At 34.3% G+C, this 19,510-nt stretch overlaps 1 protein-coding gene across 1 annotated transcript; it reads right to left on the bottom strand.

Annotated features, from left to right (window-relative positions):
* Nucleotides 1-96: 96 nt before the first annotated feature.
* Nucleotides 97-17,221, bottom strand: LOC128026921 (endoplasmic reticulum-Golgi intermediate compartment protein 1). The gene is made up of 10 exons (XM_052614195.1): nt 17,051-17,221; nt 11,522-11,583; nt 9,157-9,229; nt 8,371-8,465; nt 5,364-5,488; nt 5,035-5,139; nt 4,893-4,953; nt 3,497-3,597; nt 1,973-2,095; nt 97-1,888 (listed from the first exon to the last, which is right to left on the bottom strand). Exons 1-10 carry the CDS (start codon nt 17,068-17,070, stop codon nt 1,781-1,783), a joined length of 873 nt encoding a protein of 290 aa, XP_052470155.1. The 5' UTR covers nt 17,071-17,221; the 3' UTR covers nt 97-1,780.
* Nucleotides 17,222-19,510: the final 2,289 nt, after the last annotated feature.

Raw genomic sequence — 19,510 nt, 5'->3', positions numbered from 1 at the left:
ACATTATGGTACACCTAAAAAAAAATAAAAATAAAAAAAAATAATCAGAATTTTGAAAAGACAAACAAACACAAACAAACAAACAAACAAACAGCCGGCTGTTGCTGTGGTTTATTCTTACCATGGTAAACAAAGACAGAAAAAAGTGGCACAGCCCAGATGACCACATTCATGTGAGTAAATAATCAAGGAGGGCTAAATTATACGTTCTGAAAGGAGTATGGAACCTCAACAATCATGGTTCGTTTTGATTAACGTTTGACAAAAAAAAAAATTAACTTTAAATTTCTTAAAGACTTGACATATCCAAGTAGTTTGTGCCGCAAAGCTGACATGTAGGCTGTGGTTTCCGTTCTGAAGTGAAAATACACTTCTGTTGTCATGTCAACTTGTGGCAAGGACGCGTCACACATTAGACACGTAGTTGTTTTCATGTTGAACAGTCCTGTGTAACCAGTACAACCAGATCTTAGAACACGGTCAAAACACTGACAGGAAGTGTTGTGAGGGAACACTTGACAAGACACAAACAACACGTTTCCAGCCTAGTCTTCACAACAATAAAAGGTTAATAAACATTATGGACTGAGGAAATAAAAAGTATCATTAAACCATTTAGAGTACCTTTACAGGCATGAATATAAATAAAAAGCATTCCTTCAGCAGTCTTTCAGGTAAAAAAGACGACATTCATACTTTCCCTTCAATCAAACAAACTAAAATACAGGTCTACAATCAGAATGCCACCAGAGTGCAAGATATATCATGAAAAGTCAATCTGGGAATCCACATTACTTAACTTAACCCAAATAAGACCAGCATGCACTTCCTTAAAAACCTACAGGTTTATCTCATGAAATACATACAGCTCATAGCTCACCCTAAAACATCTAATCAAATAAATCAAAAGAAATAAGAAAATCAATCCAATTTAAGGAACATTAAAATAGATTTCATGATAATTAAATACATTTAACCCCAAATTCTCATTACCATAATGCATATGGACATTTTTCTCAATGATAATTCCCATTAGTGTAATAAATTACTGTATAAATACAGTAAAATAATTAAAATCTGCACATATTAAAAGCAAAAAAAAAAAAAAAAAAAATTACACAGTATACTACCATGATGTGCATTATACATAATTATCCATGTAGTGTAATGAGAATTGGGGTAAATGGGTTTAATCGTCATGCAAATAAATCACAATGTAAAAATGTTTTTATAATATTTTTAATTTATTAATAAAAATGTTTTAAAATAATTTTAATTTCACTATGAGGTGCAATAAGACCCCAAAACTCCAATGAGACATGCTCTTTGACAGGTTTCATGAGATAAACCCAACAGATCAGTTCATAAGTACACATTGAATAGAGTTATGATTTCTTGTGGAATTCTATTTAAACCAATCAAAGTATGTAACACTATAGACTTACACTTATCTCAGTAACGTCTATCTGAATGAGGAAACCCTGGCTTCCTTCCAAAGAGTGAGACCGGTTCTTTCCACATTAGTTTAACTATTAACATTTTGGCTGAATGAATATGGCAGTGAAGTAAGGAAACCACCTACATCCTCCAAATGAAATCCCTGTAATACACTCTATTAAATGTTTAGAGATGAAAACCAGTCTATCCAAATGAGCACACCGAGAAATGAACTGGAGTGACGATGTTTTCCACTTGTGGCTAGTGTGGGTCAGGTTGTACTGACAGGTGTGCAGAGGTTTGGCTCGCATAAATAAAAGGCATGATGCAAAGATACGAATACTCATGACATTTTCCCAATCTGGATTTTCTTCCAGGCTTCAGAGGCTGTGAATATGCAGGAGTCAATGATGCCGGCCACGGTGAATGTCCCGCCGATGATAGCGCAAATCTGACGGAGACAGAGTCAATATAAACATATAGAGACAGAGAGAGAGAGAGAGAGAGTAAGCTATACACATAGAGAGTAACTCACAGTAGTGATGAAGCGGTAGAAGGGCTGTCTCTTCTCTGTGTATTTCACTGTGATCGGACTCAGGTCATAGCGAAACCATATCGCAGGGATGATGCGTCCAGTATGGCTATACGCCACATACTCCTAGGGAAGAAAAGAAAAAAACATTTTTTTTTTTTTACTAAAACTTTTGGTCACACTTTAGTTCAGGAACCAATTCTTACTATTAATTAACTGTTAATTAATATGAATAAACTCCTAATTTGCTGCTTATTAATAGTTAGTAAGGGAGTTGTTAAGTTTAGGTACTGGACAGGATTAATGGATCTAGAATATGTTCATGCAGAACAAGGCATTAATATGTGCTTTAGAAGTACTAATAAACAGCCAGCATTGGTCCCTGAACTAAAGTGTTACCAAACTTTTTCCATTTTCATGCGTAATCAAAGATCAACTCTTTGACGTTACAATGATATAAATTATAAATGAATTAGTAAATAATCCCACAGTAAATGATAACTGCATTAGTATACTGGACTCTCAGTGCTCTGTACTCCAGTACTGAACACATGTGTTCTTCATATTCAGTTTCTTTAGAAGGGAAATGATTTCTAACCATATATAAACAAGTGTGTACTCTCAAAATGTAAGTACTGTTGCACTACGCCTAACCTCAAACCACTCCTAAAACAAAAATACACATTTTAGATTTTGTATTTATACTTTCTTTTGTAGGCTCATTATATATTGTAAGTAGCAGCCATGAAAGTTTTAAAAAACAATTACACATGCAAAGGGGGAAAATGGTGTATTATTGCTTGGACAACATAAATGCATATAGGTTTGGGTTGGTTTTACTTCATATTACTTATTATAAATATTATATATATTTTTTTTAGTTTAAAATAAAACCTAACATTTTTTTCTTAAAATACAGAAACAATAAAATGTATGTAAAACCCACATGAAAAAAGAGAAAAATTTAAAGTAGCCTAATTGAGTGAGGATAAAACACTGATTTGTCTATTTTTAAATCGCCAGTTTAGCACAACCAATGAAAGACATTTAAAAGCAACACATATAATAAGAATGAATTTGAACACTGCTGACAATTACTCAAACAATTATACGTTTATGAATATCAAATCAGATACTGCTGAACACTCTTTTAAGTAATGACTTTATTTCACATCTGAAGTTTCCCAGAGCCTCGCAGGGTCATGTTTTGACACTACACTCATACTTTAAGTACTTTTACACCCTCTGAATAAGAACATAAGAACAACCTGACTACACATTAACTCACAGCACATGGCTCTCTGGTCACACACACACACACACACATACACAACGCCGCCAGCTGTCACTGCAAATGTCCCCTGAAGGGTCTTTAGAGGTTATAAATGGTGGATGGCACTTAATAATAGAGAGACATAATTCATTCAGCATCTGTGGTAAACAGGCCGATTTAGAAGCCATCATCTAATCACATTCATAAATTTAGACCAGCTTCTCAGTAACGTGGATGTGTGTGGCTCAGATTACCTTGTTTGCCACAGTGTACTGGTAGGAAAATCTCTGCTTCCCTCCCAGGTCCTCGTAAACTGTAGGGACGATCTTCAGAATGTAATCGTGAGAAGCTAACGCTGAAGAAAAAGAAACACATGGCTTCATTTCTCCAGAAATTACATTCAGATTCAGAAGAACAGACAGGATGGTAGCTCATTTCATTCGAGTGACGTTGTTCTTTCTTTCGTTACTGTGATCTATTTATGTGTAATACAATCTGTGACATGTGTTCGGCTGGACGCTCATGAGCACTGCACTTTGAGTCGACAAACAGACAAGAGCAAGCAGTGTGTGCAGCAATTACAGTCTTGCTCATACAAACTCCTACAGTAACTCAAAGTATTACATTTTGTTACATGTTACTTCTCTCGTACTATGGACGTGTGATTTTTAGGACCACCTTGTGCAAGGGATTTGATATTTTTTGGCACAACAATTAAGCTCTTTTCACTCCAAGGATAAAGTTTTAATCATGGTTCTAGTTCTATGAGAATATTAAAGTAAACACAGAGGAACAATACAGTCTGAATGACTTCCAGAGCATATTTTTCCCAGCTGATGAATAATAAAAACCTCATTAGCCAATTAGAATCCACTTGACTTTAAAAAAGATGAGCATTCAGAGTCTCTCTAAACTTTTTTCATTTATACAAAGTCATGGGGGTATGCAGGGGTCCTCTATGTGATGTCATTTCCTTTAGGTTTTTTCTGTATATTGGTTGCACCACATGACTTTTATTTGGTAGATAAAAATATTTCAAATATCACCAAGCAGAGAAGAAGTTCTGTTACAGTATTTTTCATAAACAATAATAATAAAACGAGTATGGTGACGCTTTATAATTAAGGTTTTATTTGTTAACATTAGTTAACTACATTAGTTGACAAACTAACAATGGCAATACTTGTAAAGCATTTAATATTATTAGGAAATGTTAAGCTCCAAAATATCTGTATCTGTTAATATTATTTAATGGACCTGGCCTAACATGAACTAATGAACAGTTGTATTTTTATAATTATATATCGCATATTTAATGTTACCAATTATTAATAAGTACTTTAATAAATGTATTGTGAGATGCTGTTGTGGGAATGTAATGCACTGTTAGTTATGGTTATTAAATGCATTAACTAACATAATTTTTTAAACAAATGTTTAAATATCTATATCTGTCTATATATATATATATATATATATATATGCATATATCTATCTATCTATCTATCTATCTATCTATATATATATATATATATATATATATATATATATATATATATATATATATATACACAAAAATGCCTTTGCTTTGCTTATGCACGCTATATTTCTATAGAGTAATCATCTAAAAAGCTCACAAAAAAGACATACCGTTGGACTGAAGTCTGTTGGCTCCACCTAATGCATTAAAAGCCCCCTGGACATGCTGCACCTGAAATTGAATCATATGATATGATTTTTACATGTTTCTTTTACATTGTAATTCTTATTGACTGCATGTGGACGACCCAACCTGAAGCTTCTCCCCAAAGGCGAGTTTGTGGATGATGTGGGTCATATCAGGGCTCTGAGGCTGAGCAGTCGCACTGTGTGTTGACACGTGAAAGTTTCCTGGAACCTACAGAAAACCAAGTCAACACCATTATCATACAGGCAAACACATCAGATGGTACAATGTCCATTCATTTGAGAGAAGGCCTTTCATATGATGACAGTAATAGTTAGCCCTTCAGGTAGCACACTAATCACACTCCTTATAGCTTCTAGCTTTATAATGAGAAGTTCCACAAGAAACATTCAGCAAGTAGAAAAAGTATCCCACTGATGTGAAGCATCTCTTACTTTATTAATACTGAACTCCCCTTCAAAGCGGCATCCGTGACCGTTGTTTAGAGGCACTTTCATTGAATTCTCTATGTGGCCCACTTCATGCCTCCCCATCTCATCCTGGATGTCCAAACCCACCACTGTGTACATACAAACATATACACACAACTGAAAGTTACAGACCTGGCTTAAACACTTTCATTTATATTGTACAAAAGGACACTTTTACAATAACAATTGCAATAACAAAATAAAAACCTCTCTCAACTATTCTTGGTGTTTTCGGAGCTTGATAGAGTAACAGGCCAAGGCATTTTTGGTGAACTTAAACATCTTCATACATATGCAGCAAGTTCAAGAGTTCAGTCGAATCATTATACACAACTGTTTATTTGACCTTTCACAGCTAAGAAATAAAAAACCTGAGTAACAGATCTTCTGACAGCGGTGTATCCTAACAGCATGCTGTCACGTTGCCCAATGCTATTTTAAGACTGCATTCCTAAATGGACAAGAGCGCAACACTGACTCTTTATCCCTTTAATGACTATAATTTCTATTCATGATCTCAAATGTACAAAAATAAAAGGCCAGCCAGAAAATGAAAGACCGAATGATTCCATTAAACACTTTCCAGAGTGTTTGACTGTTTCCACTGAGCTAAACTGCTCATGTTGCTCTGGTCTTTCATTACTGATTGGACAAATAAAGCCTTAAACCACAACATTTTTTTAGTTGTTGTTCTTTTTGGAGATTAGATTCCAGTAAACTTTGAACACGAAAGCTCCACTCATTAAATAGCAAATGTGTGAATGGACACATTTAATTGGCTTTTTAAGTGCAGTCTGATGTGTGCCCAGAATACTAAAGTTCTTGCAACATTTTCTTAGCACAAAAAGAAAAAAACATCCACATTTTCCACAACGTGTCAGAAGGTTATGTTGCAACTTAAATGTGGAACAATGTGTACAGTATGCTTACAAAAATAACAACTAATTCAGCATTGTAAGAGTAAAATCATGGAAAGACCACGTTCTTTTGTATAAAAAAAGTTAAAAGTATATAACAAATAAATAAATCAAATAATAATAATAATAATAATAATAATAATAATAATAATTTTCCAAGGATAACATGATATGGCATGTTAAAAGCCATTTATCAATTATCAGTTATTATGGACCAAATTTAAGTCGTCTGATCCATTCATAACATGTGCTTTTATTGCTTTTATCATTCTAGACATTTCATCTGGTATACAATAAAATAAGCAAAAACAATAATAATAAAAAAAATATTATATATATATATATATATATATATATATATATATATATATATATATATACACACACACATATGTACACATATGTATAAGTATATATGTGTGTGTGTGTGTGTGTGTGTATATATATATACACACAGTACAGTACAGTACAAAAGTTTGGACACACCTTCTCATTCAAAGAGTTTTCTTTATTTTCATGACTATGAAAATTGTAGATTCACACTGAAGGCATCAAAACTGTGAATTAACACATGTGGAATTAAATACATAACAAACTTCAACTTCTTGGTCAAATAGCCCTTGATGCCTTCAGTGTGAAAAATAAAGAAAACTCTTTGAATGAGAAGGTGTGTCCAAACTTTTGGTCTGTACTGTATATATATATATATATACACACACATACACACACACACACACACACTAAAAAGCCCATTGACTTGCATTGAAGTAATGTCATATTTAGAGGTCAGAATTTCAGAGAGGCTTATATCGGACTTCAGAAGGCCAGCATTAACCACCTAGAAACCAATCATAACACCTTAGAAACCACTCAAGGATGCATTATGTGCATATAAATCCCCTACAAAACCACTCTAAACACCTTAGCATCACGGGAGCAAATTCTTATGCGAAACTTGTTATCTTCCAAAAAGGTGAAACGACGTCTTCTTGTGCTTCCAATCTTTGTTTGAGAACAGTACATTAAATGAGGTCACTATCGAGATCACAGCGAGGCTTGTCTCCATGACTCATAACAAAATCAGAAAATCTTGGGTTTCAGTCAGAAGTGGCTCGTTTAAAAGAAAACACGTGTTCCATAACAGGCATAACCTCTATTAGACGTTATAAACGTTTCTCAGAACATAGCCTGGGCTCTGTGTAATGTGTGTGAGACAGACAGATGCACATGTCTTTGGAAACATTTGAGGATCTGCCCGAAAACAACATCAGAGGTGACCACAATTCCTCGGAGGGTACTGACATTTATAAACACAATCTTTGAGTCACTTTCCAAACAAATGTCAACATAGTCGTTCTATGATCCTAATTAGTGCTTGGTGATGCATCTAAAAATCTCAATATTTGTAGGACCCCCCCCCCCCCCCCCCAATTTATTGAGATTCACATTCACATTCAAAATATTTAATAGCTATTTACCTATTCATCTACTTACAATACAGTAAAATTCTGCATATTATCAATAAACACTCTTCACCAAATACATAAGGAAGACTATTTAACCATTTTTCAGTCAAATTTTCCTGATTTTATCTCACTAACAAAGTTATCCGACACGTTGCCCAGCCTTAATCTAAATAACTAGTGATCACAATTGTGGCTTAATAGTTAAATAGAGCATGTGACTGAATCACTTACGCGAACATGACATATCAGGTATTATTTGGCAAAATGGTATGCAAAGCATCACCAAATATGAAACAGTATTTCCTCATACGCTTGCTCACGTATGACTATTAATTTCCCGTTTGACTGACGAATAGATCTATCCTGATCCTTCTGTGAGGAAGCCAACACAATATTTCTCAATCGAAGTCTTTCAGTGATGTTAAACTGTGTGGGAGTTCTCATCACAATGTACGTCAGGAGCTCTGCTAAATGAATTAAGACCCCATACTAACAGTAATGTCACTGCTAACACACACAGCATGTCAACAATTCATGATGTGATACACAAGTGGTAAGAGTGTTGATGTGTTTAATGCATATACTCACAATCACAGTGTAAGTTTGGCAAACTGATGTTTACACTCACATCTATCTTCCCCCCACTGTCCTTATCGGGGTCATCCACATACAATTCATTTACTCTGTAAACACACAAATACATTAAATATAGTACCTACAAACATAAGTCACCTGTAAAGGTAACTATGCAAGCCTGACAGTGAAATAACTAAACTGCAGTGAGGGCAATGTTGGTTTCCTCACTTCCCCTGGTGAACACTTGAAAGCAGTTGACAAACAGGCAGCAATGTCTACGACCTGTGTGAAACTGATCGGTCACTGAAGTTACAACAGTGTGATTGCATTCAGGTCATAAAGTCATGCATCTTAAGGTGCTGATAAAAATACCTTAAATAACCATTTAAAAAAAAACATACTAACTCTAAAAAATGTCATGTTCTAACCATTGCACTAAAGGTAATGCACACTAATATTTTACTAATCACTAATATAATTTTGGATTAAAAAAAACATTCTGACTTCTGACCTGTTCTTGAGGTTTTGTGATACCATCGTCAGATTTTAAACTAGACTTTTTTTTTATTAATACCCCCCCCCCAAAAAAATACAAATAAAATAATAAATAAAATAATAAATAAATGAATAAAATACAATTCTTTTTAATTCAGAAATTAAAAACCATTCATCATAACATGCTTGAATGCAAGTCTGTCTGTGTAAATTGTATTTATATATCTGGACCCCCAAAAAAATTAAAATTATGTAATTGAGATTTTTCATTGGTGTCTTTATGGGAACAACATTCATACATACATTTCTGTAGCGATGAATCCCGTCAGCTCTGAGAGAAAGAGGAACAACATGAAGAAGCAGCAGCATACGGAAACTGAGGGGACAAGAAAAGGCCAAGAAAACAACAGTGAGCGGTTTGTATAACTAGACGAGTTACGTGAAGATGTTTTTAAAGGAACATTTTAAGTCAGTGTTTGCTGAAAGTAACATGTTTTCAGAAATGTTCTTTGTTGTTAGCATTGATGTCATTTCTCAAAATGATGTATCCCCATAATAATAATTACAATGTCAAGTGTATATAAGAGTCAAAGCGGCATCACATAAGGGTGCTCAACAGGCGAATAAATGTGCATGGCTTTATTGCTCTGGGAAGTGTAATCATTACCAAGTTCAACATGTGACCAAATGAGTCAAACTTCTGACTGCAGAAGTAAGTGCATATTTACATGGAGACAATCTCCAGTGATCTGTGGTCACATGACTTTGTGGCTGACACGTCATACTCTGACTCTGGTTTGTTCCAGCTTACTCAAGCTAATGTTTAGCTACAACACAAACAATAAGGCATGTCGCTATGACACATAGCTCACTGATTCTGGTCACACTTTAATGAAGATAATACTGGGAAAGAAATTATTAACACTTTGATGATATTATTATTACTTGAGTTGATTCAATCAGACTGATGACGTTATCTTCTTTAAAAACAGGATGGATTAAATCATACAAATGATGCTAAATTCACTGATTTAGCTTATTGTCATTTTACCCTTCCCTTTTTTTATATCTATGTTTTTGTCAACTCTACAGAATGGCAGAAAAGTTGATTAAATGAAAAGTTTCATTAGCTATACGGAAAAGCTTTAAAAGTCCATAAAATCAAACAGATCCTGTCTTATTTTAGTAGATGATCATTTTGAAAAGATCTTAAAGGGATGGTTCACCTAAAAATGAAAATAATGTCATCATTTATTTAACCTCATGTTGTTCCAAACCTGTATGAGTTTCTTTCTTCTTCTGAACACACAGAAAAATAATATTTGAAAGAATGTGGGTAACCAATCAGTTTTGGGTCCTCAATTAATAGTTTGTATATAGAAACATATACATACACAAACACACATGTGTGTGTGTGTGTGTGTGTGTGTGTGTGTGTGTGTGTATATATATATATATATATATATATATATATATATATATATATATATATATATATATATATATATATATATATATATATATATACACACACACACACACACACACATATACATGAATATATATATATACACATACATATATAAGAGTTTTCTTTATTTTAATGACTATGAAAATTGTAGAGTCACACTGAAGGCATCAAGGGCTATTTGAGCAAGAAGGAGAGTGATGGGGTGCTGCTCCAGATGACCTGGCCTCCACAGTCACCGGACCTGAACCCAATCCAGATGGTTTAGGGGTGAGCTGGACCGCACACAGAAGGAAAAAGGGCCAACAAGTGCTAAGCATCTCTCAGGGAACTCCTTCAAGACTGTTGAAGACCATTTCAGGTGACTACCTCTTGAAGCTCATCAAGAGAATGCCAAGAGTGTGCAAAGCAGTAATCAAAGCAAAAGGTGGCTACTTTGAAGAACCTACAATATGACATATTTTCAGTTGTTTCACACTTTTTGTTATGTATATAATACCATATATAATTCCACATGTGTTAATTCATAGTTTTGATGCCTTCAGTGTGAATCTACAATTTTCATAGTCATGAAAATAAAGAAAACTCTTTGAATGAGAAGGTGTGTCCAAACTTTTGCTCTGTACTGTATATATATATATATACACATACATACATCTATACCGAATTTTCATTTTTGGGTGAACTATTCCTTTAACACAGGTTACACAACTACCCTTCCTACAAAAAGCCACCAAACAATCTATAGATATTTACATTGGGTACTTGAGAGCTTCATCACAGAACCGGTTAAGGGGCTAAATATTTAGGTTGAGTTTAGGGTTGGTCTACACAGGTTTCAGCAAACATGACTAAACGTTAAGTAATTCCCTTGAGAGCAAAACAACAATGTACAGAGCCACAGGAACGAGCGTGTCTCATATTATCATGAGTCAAACGTTAACATCTAGTGTTACAAACATCCATCCTTCCAAATCATGAGGATACGATGAGCCATACTCAGTTGGGAAACTAAAACTGACTCTGCAAATTAGTCTGGAAAAACTACAACTGTGGATCAAAGGAGGAATGTTGATGTAATCACACAAAAAGGAAGCTCACAAATAAAGCAGCAGAGTAGCAACAGGCTGTAAAAGCCAGTGCCAGATTGGATCGGATGAGGGTCTATGATGGCAAATTAACAAAAACACTGGCACTCACTGAAAGCTCCAGTATACGTGGGCTGGGTAAGATCTTTGGGCACTTTCCTGTAGATATCGAACCTGGAAGGAAAATAGAGAGAAGAATAAGAGAGAAAAAAAGAAAGGTAAACATTGCAGACCCCTGGGAAGAGTTCATGTGAAAGCACATTGTGTTCCCAGTGTAGTGAAAGGCATTACAGAGGACTTCAGGAATGTGCATGAAACACCGGCCCAGACGCAACAGTCTAGAGCACCCCCCGCTTCTTGAGTTACACCTCTTCCTCTGCATTCCTGCTTTATAATCACAACCTTCTTAACCAACACATTTCTTCACACAACAGTGTGGCTGAGGTCAGAGCAAAGGCTGTCAGCACTGAATAAACACACATCAATCTCTGTGTCCAGAGTGAATGTCAGGAAAGGCAAACAATAAACATTTCAAAACTACATACCCAAAAAATCCTGGCTTAAAAAGGGCCCTTCAGGCTACACTTCATGTCAAAATAGATATACATTTTTAAAATGAGATACATTCATTTGTTTTTCACTGCATGACTGCCACTTGATTTTTTCCCCCTTTAACTTGTTTAGCCTGAAACATGTGAAATACACTACCGCTCAAAAGGTTGGGATCAGTGTCACATGATTCTCCAGAAATCATTCTAATATGCTTATTTATTATTAGAATTATCAATGTTGGCAACAGTTGTGCTGGCTAATATTTTCTGGGAACCGATTATACTTTTTTCAGGATTCTTTGATGAATAAAGTTAAAAATAGCAGCATTTATTCAAAGTATAAATCTTTTCTAACAATGATAAATCTTTGCCATCACTTCTTAAATATTTAACACATCCTTACTGAGTAAAAGTTAGAATTTCTTTTACTGACTCCAAACTTTTGAACTTTAGTGTATTTTGTTAGAAAAGCTTTCTATTTTAAATAAATGCTCTTCTTTTTGTCTTTTTATTCATCAAAGAATCTTGAAAAAAAATGTATCCAAAAAAATAAAGCAGCACAGCAGTTTTCAACACTAATAATAAATCAGTATATTAGAATGATTTCTGAAGATCATGTGACACTGAAGACGTGAATAAATAAATAAATAAATGGAATACATTACATTATACAGTAGATTTTTTCCTCTTTATTTTTGATCAAATAAATGTAGCCTTGATGACCAGAAGAAACTTCTTTAAAAACTTTTTTTTAAATCAATTTTTTTATTGTTTACATATTTTATTTAGGAAAACAAGACAAAGATGATTGTTGAGTCTCACTAAGAAACAAATCAAGGGGAAACTTCAGGGATTATAAGGGAAACAATAATTGTTTTTTTTTTTGGGGGGGGGGGGTCATATTTGGGATTTTTTGCAATTGAGCAAATTAACTGCACCCTACAGTGTGTAACTGCACAATACTTAATTCTTCAGGGAAGATGCATCTCCCCTGTACTGCACCGAAAAACATCTGCATTTGCCGTCAAACGTAGAATCCCTTAAAAACGAATGGCCCTCCTTTAAATAAAACACAGTAGATAACAAGAACATTGAAGCAATACATGGTATATGCAATTATATTAAATAACAAAGACTGTTACTTCACAAAAAACTGTCAAAGTTATGCTTGTTTATTAACAGAAAAGAAACTACAATCCTCAGTTTGTTTAAGACGACACCAAGAAAGAAGTAAACTCTTCACAAAGTTCAAGCCTAACATCACACCCTTTAGGAATGTGTCCAATCCTTGACTTTTTAAGGAGCAAAACAACCCAGCTCGGAGTCTTGTGCCCTTTTTGGGCTTTGAAACCTTGACTACATCAGCACTCTGGTCCAACCCTTCACACCGCCTGCCCTCAAAAACACTTACATCTGAACATTTCTTGCAGTGAAATGACCCAATGCTGGAGGGGGAGTCAGCCTGGCGCTTCTCTCCTATACCCCCCCCCTCCCACGACAGGAACCACATAGTTCACCGTGTTCTGACAGAAGAGATCACAGTATGTAGAAGGGAACCCCATTGTGTGAAATTCAGGAGAGGACATGCTGTTCCTAAACCTCTGACATCCCTCGTCGATGTCTTCATACTGTGTAAGACCCGATTTGGTAATGGAGACTGAAGAATATACAGTGGCCCCAAACTAGATTTGATGGTAACACTTTAGAATAGGTAACACCTATAAGTTGCTTATTAGAATGCATATTACTAGAATATTAGACATGTATTAGTGCTAATTAAAAACATATTAATAATCAGCAAATTAAGAATTTATTGAGAGAAATCTCGTAGTTAATAGTTAACAAGTATTACCTACTTTTTTGTGCCGAATTGAGGGGGGGGGGCTGTACTCATATTGTACTCGTATGACTTTCTGTTATCAAACTGAAGAGCACTTCCATTAACTGTAGTTTAATATAAATCTGTCTGTATTCACTCATTCATTTAGTTAACTTTCTGGACCAAATACCAATACAAATACCATGCACTATCATGAACATAATAGTATGAATTCATACAAATTCAGCACTGTGTAAAAGAGTTACATTTTCTCATGAGATCAGGTTGGATCAACTCAAGAACAGATCAGCACAACTGAAAACAGGGATTTTGAAAATGCAGAGAACTGTCTAAATTCAAACTGAAGCTAATGTCTAGTAAACCTTTCAGTCTATAGGTTTATGTCTTTACTTGTTAAGCAGAGAATATGGAAACAAAATGTGTTTTCAGTACACACACACAAAAACGTGGATTAGGCAAAACAGACCACTTTCAATGTGTTGCACAACAGGTGTACCATTTAGACGTTCCCCCGGGCTGTTGAGGAGGATCTCTCAGATATTTCTTATTTCCTGAATTACAACCGCAACAGTCACGGCCGCTCTGAGTCAAACATCAGGACACACTCAAGGGCTCGTATATTAACAGATACAACACTGCACCACAGTGACAAGGGAATGGTTTTATCTAATTATACTGTGCAACTGTTAGTTTGTTAAGAATAGTCAAATCTTTGAAAACACATGGCTGAATTTACCAAATATAAATCGTGCCAACATATGAATAAAAACTAAAACCGATAAAATTATGAAGAATTCTTAAAGGGATAGTTTCCCTTTAAATGGATGATGACGTTACAGTGGAAAGTTAATTGCAGCAAATGTACAAATCTTACAATAAATATACAATAAAATATATCTGAATTCAATTCCCCACATTAAACTGTAATGATTTTCTCCATAACTGCAACATCAGATGTAGTATTATGATTCGTTTGTTATTAAGCAATATCACAGTAATGTACACCATGTGATGTGGTCAGCTTTTTTCATTATTTTTGTTGTCTATGAAAACAATTCCAAAGCAAGATCAATTATGGCCTTTACAGTAAACACAAACCAGTAAACATTCAAGTTCTGTTAAAATTTAATAGAGCAAACTAACTTTTATTTTTCCTTCTTTCTTTTATTAGATGGATGAAAAGCCACAATGAATAACTGTTATTTGTTATTATGTTGTCAGCCAAACATTAATCAATGCAATTTAAAGCCTATGAAAACAAATATAGTGAATGCATCTATGCTTTAAGTGCAAAAAAAAGTTTAAAATATAAACATTACTTTCTAAAGCCAATAACAACAAACTGATTGCTTTTTTTACAGTACAATTTAAAGTCAGGAAGTTCAAAATGATAATAAATACAAAAGCACAGACTATATGTTAACTGGCACAATGAAAACACACATTCACCCATCTGAATACAGAAATTATATTCAAATTATACTCATATGTCAACAGAGGGTTTATGAGTCTATTCTCAGGCAAACCACCATTCTCAGTGTGTTTTTTAAGAGGAAGTGATGTCTACTATATAAAGAGCAGATGGTTTTATTTCAGGCCTCTCTGGCACTTTCATTGGGCAATCAGATTAGTCTACAGATGAGCTAAAAGGAAGCTGGATTGGAAACAAGGAAACAAGCTTGTGTTGTCGCCTTAGCATTAGCAACCAACAATTGAGTATTATGATGCAATAGCACAATGCCCACAGACCTATATTTGCACATTCTGTGTGTGACTTTCACTGTTAAAGCAAGTCAAAGACAAAAATGCTGGACATTAAACACCTAAACAGATGGGGAAATTTTTTTTTTAAGCATTACCCTGACCAGAACAGCCTCAGAACTTTCAGAGCAAACAAAGATAGGAAATATCCTGGCGCCTGCTCCTTCCGATATATTCAGAATCTGTCTACAGTCATCTGACACATTAAAGTCTAACAAGATCTTTATAGTGATGTTCTATTTTTATAATTACTTTTGTAACTTTTTTGGGAAGACATATGAATAATGAATTTCACACGTAAATACACATTAATGACTCAAAATTAACATCAATACCTTTATGCCATTCAATTTGGAATGCATTACAGCTTTTGACAATAATACTATTAAACTAACAATAGGAATAAACTACAATTCAGATTTAATTATTTTTCCTCATATCTCCATAGGAAAAAATGTGACGTCAACAATTAGAGACAAATTGAAGTAAAACCGTTCATTTGGTTGGGGTCAGTAAGATTTTTTTTTTTTTACAAATTAACACTTTTATTCTGCAAGGATGCATTAACTGCTTTGGTCAGCAAAACATGATCAGTAAATTACAGCTTAAAATATATCACTTAGAAAACAGTTCTTTTAAATTGTAATATTATTTCACAAAACTAGTTTTTACTATTTTTCTGGATTGCGTCTGGATAACACCAGTCAATGCCTAATGTGTCTCAGCAAATGTACAACTGTATTAAAATTATACAAGCCACCAACCTATTCAGTTACAGATTCAATGTAAATGACTATTCTTTCAATGTCTCTTCCTCCATATACAATTTTTTGGTTTCCATGTAGCAGCAGAACACATGATGAGATATATACACACTAGTTGCCAACATATGATGTCATTTGCACATGCTGTGGGCCCTATTTTGTATTTGCATAACTATGCAGTGTGACCAGTATGTGCAGGAATTTAGCACACAAAAGCAACTGTTCAAACATGTGGACGACTACGCAACATCAATATTAAATGTAATGTCATGTGCAACACTGTCATAATTCTTGCTTAGAACACATCTTGTGATTTGTCTGATTTGTGTAAATGCTGCATGTAGTTGCCAAAAGTTTGCTGACAGCATCCTGCTCAGTTTTTCATATATTATATATATATATATATATATATATATATATATATATATATATATATATATATATATATATATAACAGAACATTAAAAAAAAGAAACGGTTGTAGAAGTATTTTCACAATACAAGGTGGGCATTCTACTGTAGTTTACGGAATTAACTGTTACTAGTTAGACAGCAGTTTAGTGCATGACAGACGCATTCCACGCGTTCGTTAAAAATACTAGGTAGGTAGCTCACTAGGTTTTGAAACACTACCACTGTCTCTATGATTAGTGATGGACGTGTTTGGTTCATGCACTAAAGAAAAACACAAGCTCACGAGCAACTCGCTTCAAACTTCAACTCACCTCCGCACATCGAAAGTCATTGTGTCTGCACGAATAAACTCAAGTCAAGCGTGTTTAAAGTTAAACGACACAACTAGTGGAATACTCCAGATTTTTCCTTCAATCCTGCCGGCTGTTCAGACCGGATGTGACATCCGCTTAGGACGCTTTGCACAATCCTATTGGTCGGGGGGCAGCGAGCATCGTGATTCTGTTTCCGGTTAATAAATAGGATGTGGCATGAAAACTTAACGGTCCAAGTTCATTTTAGCTGCTTTTACTTCCGTTTATGTGGTACAACAGTTTAAAGCTGTTTCTACAACAACTAACACGTATGTTGTGTTGTGTTCTTCCTGTATCATAACAATAACCTATTGGACTTCTGCTTAACTCGAATGAAATCTGATTTTCATTTAATAATAATAGTCTTAGCCTTAGATAATTAGTCAGTTGGCATTGCCATGTCTACATAAAACAAGTTATTTTTACAATTCATGTGTAACCTACAGCCTTGTTCTGTTACAACAGACCGTCTGTGAGCTGAGACTCAGCACAAATTGTGCCATACAATACAGTGATTCATGAATCAACAGCAACTGATCAAAAAAGAACAGTAATGTGGGGTTAGGGTTCTCCCAGAATTTACACATTAAAGTGTTTCATTTATTTATTGGAAATAAACTCTAGTTTTCGAGTGATATATCTTACCTAAATTCTGAGGATTCAAATTTAGGGTTTTTTACAGCGTTCTCACATAATGATTTTTTTTTTTCTTTGTGTATTTTCTAAATATGTTATAGAAATCATTGAATATTGAAGAGCTGAACAAGTAAAAAGCAAACACACACACACACACACACAAGATATTAAAAGTTCCTTAGAGTTAACAATTACTATGATAAAAGTAATCTTAAAAATCTTACTATTTTGTTAGACATTCTACATATTTTCCCACCAATATAGTAGTTGCGACTGAATGTTGTTGTGCACCATGGAGTGTGTTTCACTATGTCATATCTGGGTGCATTCTAGAAATTTCTGCTGCCAGACAACAATACAGAATCTGCAAAAATTACTATAAATGATTTACGGAAAAGAGGCAAAGGGACACACAAAGTATTTTCCCAGGCCTAACAAATGTTACCCAGAAGCACCTCTGTCCGTAAATGGTTTGTGATGACACTGTTATATTCTACTTGCTACACCAAGGAAATGCCTAATTTGTCATACTATTTCGCTTCCCTTTCTAACAAACAGAACATGCAAGTGTGAGTAATCCCTGAGATATATGTTTTAAATGATTTTACATGGTTCACCATAAGCCTGTTATTGAGATTTGATTCACAGAATTTGAAGTGCCTAATTTATTTTATTTTATTTTATTTTGTAGCAGAGAGCAGGCCGATCTTAAATTTCAAAATAAATTCTTTGAATGTGCATTTAAATTTTTTAGATAGTAGATATAAATGTTTTACAAACAATTGTTTTTGTAAAGCATAAGTCAGAGAGAACATTTCCATATTTAAATGTTAGCATGAACAATGCTGTGCCATGCATGCAACAGTTTGTAACTCATGGATGTAGTACACAATGTTCTTCCTGGGGTATTACAGGCACATCTTGTGGCTTGCATTTTTCTGATGACTCATCTGTGTTTTTAACAGTAAAACTGTTTGCTTTTTCTGTCTGACAAATTATTTGTACAGAAATCCTCCACAAATCCTCATTTCAGTATTAGAAATGCAGTGATGTCATGCCTTGCATGTATTTTTGCCACATTAAAAATTTATATTTTTTAATTTTTTGTTGAATATTATTTATGGAGAATGTCTAAACTGATCCACTGAACAAACTTGCAAACACTGCACTCCAATTCCATTATTATATTATACCATATCCATTATTATGAGGAGTGTGGTTATAGCAAGTTAACAAAAAAAAAAAAAAAAAAAAAAACATCACATTACAGAAAAAAAAATGTAAATAAAAAAAAAAACTACTTGCCAATTACATGTAATAGATGTACCTTGTAAAATATTCAAACTCTGACAAACTAGTTGCCAAGCACACTGGCTTTTTGGCCAAAACATGTTGATTACAGTATGTTAAAAATATAGATCTCCTGCACCACGGCCTAATACCTGCTTGGTCTGTGTTTCAAGCTGATGGAAATTTACTAGACCTCAAGTTTCTATACAGTGATTAACTTTTATGGTTTCCCTTTGGTCTCGAGGCATTGCACACTATGTGCTCCTGTACAATAAAAACAAAGTATAAAGTTTTATGAGTACAATGACAGGTTCACTAATTGTCTTGTTATTTATCTGAAGAAAGTTTTTAAGAAATCACTTAACAATAATATCGTGGGAATAATATATACATTCTTTCATGTTTGACAACTATAATTGGATTGTTTTTGAATTTCATGAGATTATAATACAGGAAGCGTTTCTAACATCAGATAAATAAATGAGTAAAACA

The sequence above is a fragment of the Carassius gibelio genome, chromosome A14, assembly GCF_023724105.1.
Source record: "Carassius gibelio isolate Cgi1373 ecotype wild population from Czech Republic chromosome A14, carGib1.2-hapl.c, whole genome shotgun sequence".
NCBI lineage: Eukaryota > Metazoa > Chordata > Actinopteri > Cypriniformes > Cyprinidae > Carassius > Carassius gibelio.
This window is presented reverse-complemented; position numbering and strand designations above follow the sequence as displayed.